This window comes from Octodon degus, unplaced genomic scaffold (genome assembly GCF_000260255.1).
Source record: "Octodon degus isolate 3935 unplaced genomic scaffold, OctDeg1.0 scaffold00044, whole genome shotgun sequence".
In the NCBI taxonomy this organism is placed as follows: domain Eukaryota; kingdom Metazoa; phylum Chordata; class Mammalia; order Rodentia; family Octodontidae; genus Octodon; species Octodon degus.
The window spans coordinates 9,407,592-9,409,947 of record NW_004524620.1 but is presented as its reverse complement, the minus strand read 5'-3'; the positions used below and the strand labels follow the sequence as shown (position 1 = coordinate 9,409,947).

The 2,356-nt window shown below is 41.1% G+C and overlaps 1 protein-coding gene across 4 annotated transcripts in view; it reads left to right on the top strand.

Annotated features, from left to right (window-relative positions):
• The first annotated feature begins 7 nt into the window (after nt 1-7).
• Psip1 (PC4 and SFRS1 interacting protein 1) overlaps nt 8-2,356 on the top strand; it is a 48,966-nt gene continuing 46,617 nt past the window's right edge. For all 4 annotated transcript variants that reach the window (XM_004631720.2, XM_023715831.1, XM_004631721.2 and 1 more), the window contains exon 1: nt 8-229. In XM_004631720.2, the coding sequence (XP_004631777.1) occupies nt 158-229 (72 nt within the window). In that variant the 5' untranslated portion in view covers nt 8-157. The remainder of the gene's footprint in view (nt 230-2,356) is intronic.

The window sequence follows — 2,356 nt, the reverse complement described above, 5'->3', positions numbered from 1 at the left end:
CCCCCCGCCGGCTCGCAGGCGCGTCGGGACCCCGGAGGGAGGCGTCGCCCCCAGCCCGCCGGCCGGGGAGCCAGAGCTCCGCCCCGCGCCCGAGCATCACTTCGCCGCGCGCCGCCGCTTCCTCCGGACTCGGGACCCCCAGCCTCGCCCCCGAAACATGACTCGCGATTTCAAACCTGGAGACCTCATCTTCGCCAAGATGAAAGGGTACCCTCATTGGCCAGCTCGAGTGAGTGATTGTGCCTTTGCTGCCTTCATTTCCAGAGGCCCGCTTCGTATCTTTTCTAATTTTTTCCAGGTTCTTTCCCGGGTTGTCTTTAGTGTAATTTGTCACCTGACCTTCATTTCAGTTTTTGTGTAGTACTCTCCCGTGTAATTGTAAAAATGAAGATTTTCCTGTTATCTTCGTATTTTTCGATGGCTTTTACTGTCTTTGACTGTCTTTGACAGGTGTTCTTCATTGAAGCTACTTAGACCACGTTCCAATTAATGCTCCTTTGTGGGTGAAATAATCCAGTCCAAGTTTTATGCTTAAAAATTTGTGAAAAATTGTCAATTGAGAGAGAAGTAAATGTGATTACATTGGGTTTATAGGGTTTTCAAAAAATGCTTGATGCTCAGTTGATAAGACCTCGGTTTGTCTGTTCAATAAAAGAGATTTGGAATTGGATACTCGTGAAAATTTTCTAGTAAGAGTACCAAGGAAGGGCCAGGAAATTCATTTCCATGATTTTTACCCAGGTCATTTGGCTTATGGCCTTGAAGAAGTTGATTTACCTTTTCGTTTTCCATAGACAAAAGGAGGAATGGAGCAGACCCTGGGTTTCACGTCTAGTGCTATGGAGAGATATTAAGAACTCAGGATGTCTTGTGACATTTGGGATTTAAGACTGTAATTATCTGAGCTGCGTTTTCAGAGAAGAGATTGTGTTAATGGGGGGGGGCAGGTTGTAAGACCCTGATGGATAGGACCTGAGGAATGTTTGGATACGGTAGAGTTAGATTACATAAACTCGGGATCCTGCAGTGGCCCAGTGATCTAAAGTTGTAATTTTTGAAAGGCTCTCATTATTTCTAATTTACTCTTCTTACAAAAGATACTGCTTAAAGATAATTGAATCAAGTAGTTGTAGATAATGTCAGCGGAATGAAGAGGAATGGGGAAGGATCCACGCAGGTACCAAGAACCCTGGAGCCAGGGCCTGGGAGTACTGCACAGTGATCTCTGTGCCTGCTTCTGCCCGCCCGCCCGGCGTCATTCATGTTTGCTTCCACAGGTTGCTTTTCCCTACTCTTATACTGCTTATTTAAGTTACTTAGCTTGACCACGCTAGTAATAACCCTTTTCTGTATATTTGGTATTCTAATGATTTTATTTTTTAGAATATTTATAATTCTGTATGTGTTCTGATTTCCAAATATGTTGTGAAGGCAATGGCCTCGAAATGGGTATTTTTTTTCTATCTCCATAGACCTTAGTTACATAATCATATAGTTATAAAACACTTTTTCATATTTTAAAAAACGTAGATACCTGGGCAAGTTTAAAGACTAAGAGTTTTTCTGGAGATTTTCTTATTTTGAGTGTCATAAAATCTAAAGCTATCTGAAAACTATCTTCAAATTTCTATGCTCCAATGTAGTTAGGAGCCAAGTGGAAATATTTAAGGGAATTTTCTACTCCTATGTCATCCTCGTCAGTCCCTTCAATATGTTAGGTGAGACTATGAATATTATTAAAAGTAAAGCAGTCTTGGAGGGTCAGAGAATTTCCGTTAGCAGGTCATGCTGCTGATACATTCATTGTATTGAAGTGGGAACTTAAACCATTTTCCTTTCTCCTTCATTTTTTTCTTAAAAGCAGCTTGGTTTTAACATGTTGTGTCTAAGAATTACATATTCTTTCCCTGAGTTTTTAAGAATTCTAAATCTTTGCTATAAAGTGTGTGAAGTGTTTTAAAGTCTCAGCTGTGTAGGTGACATGTGTTGTTCCAATTTTGTTTTTAACCTTTTTTGTTTTCATCTCCCCAATTTGATGATTGATTGCTTTTTTTTCACAACAGCCTTAACTCTGTAGTTCGGGCTAGTCTTCAACTCACTATGTAGCCCAGACTGGCCTTAAAACTATCCTCCTAGGGCCAGAGAGATAGCTCAATAGAATTAAGTGCTTTCCTGGCAAGTGCAGGGTCCTAAGTTCACTCGCCAGTACTGGGGAAAAAAAAAAAACCCAAAAAACTAACCTCCTGCCTCGGCCCCCTGAGTATGGGTGTGCACCACCACACCAATCCCCAAATGTATAATTTTTAAGTTTTGTCCATTTTTGTAGCCCTTACCAGTAATAATCTTTTTTTTTTTT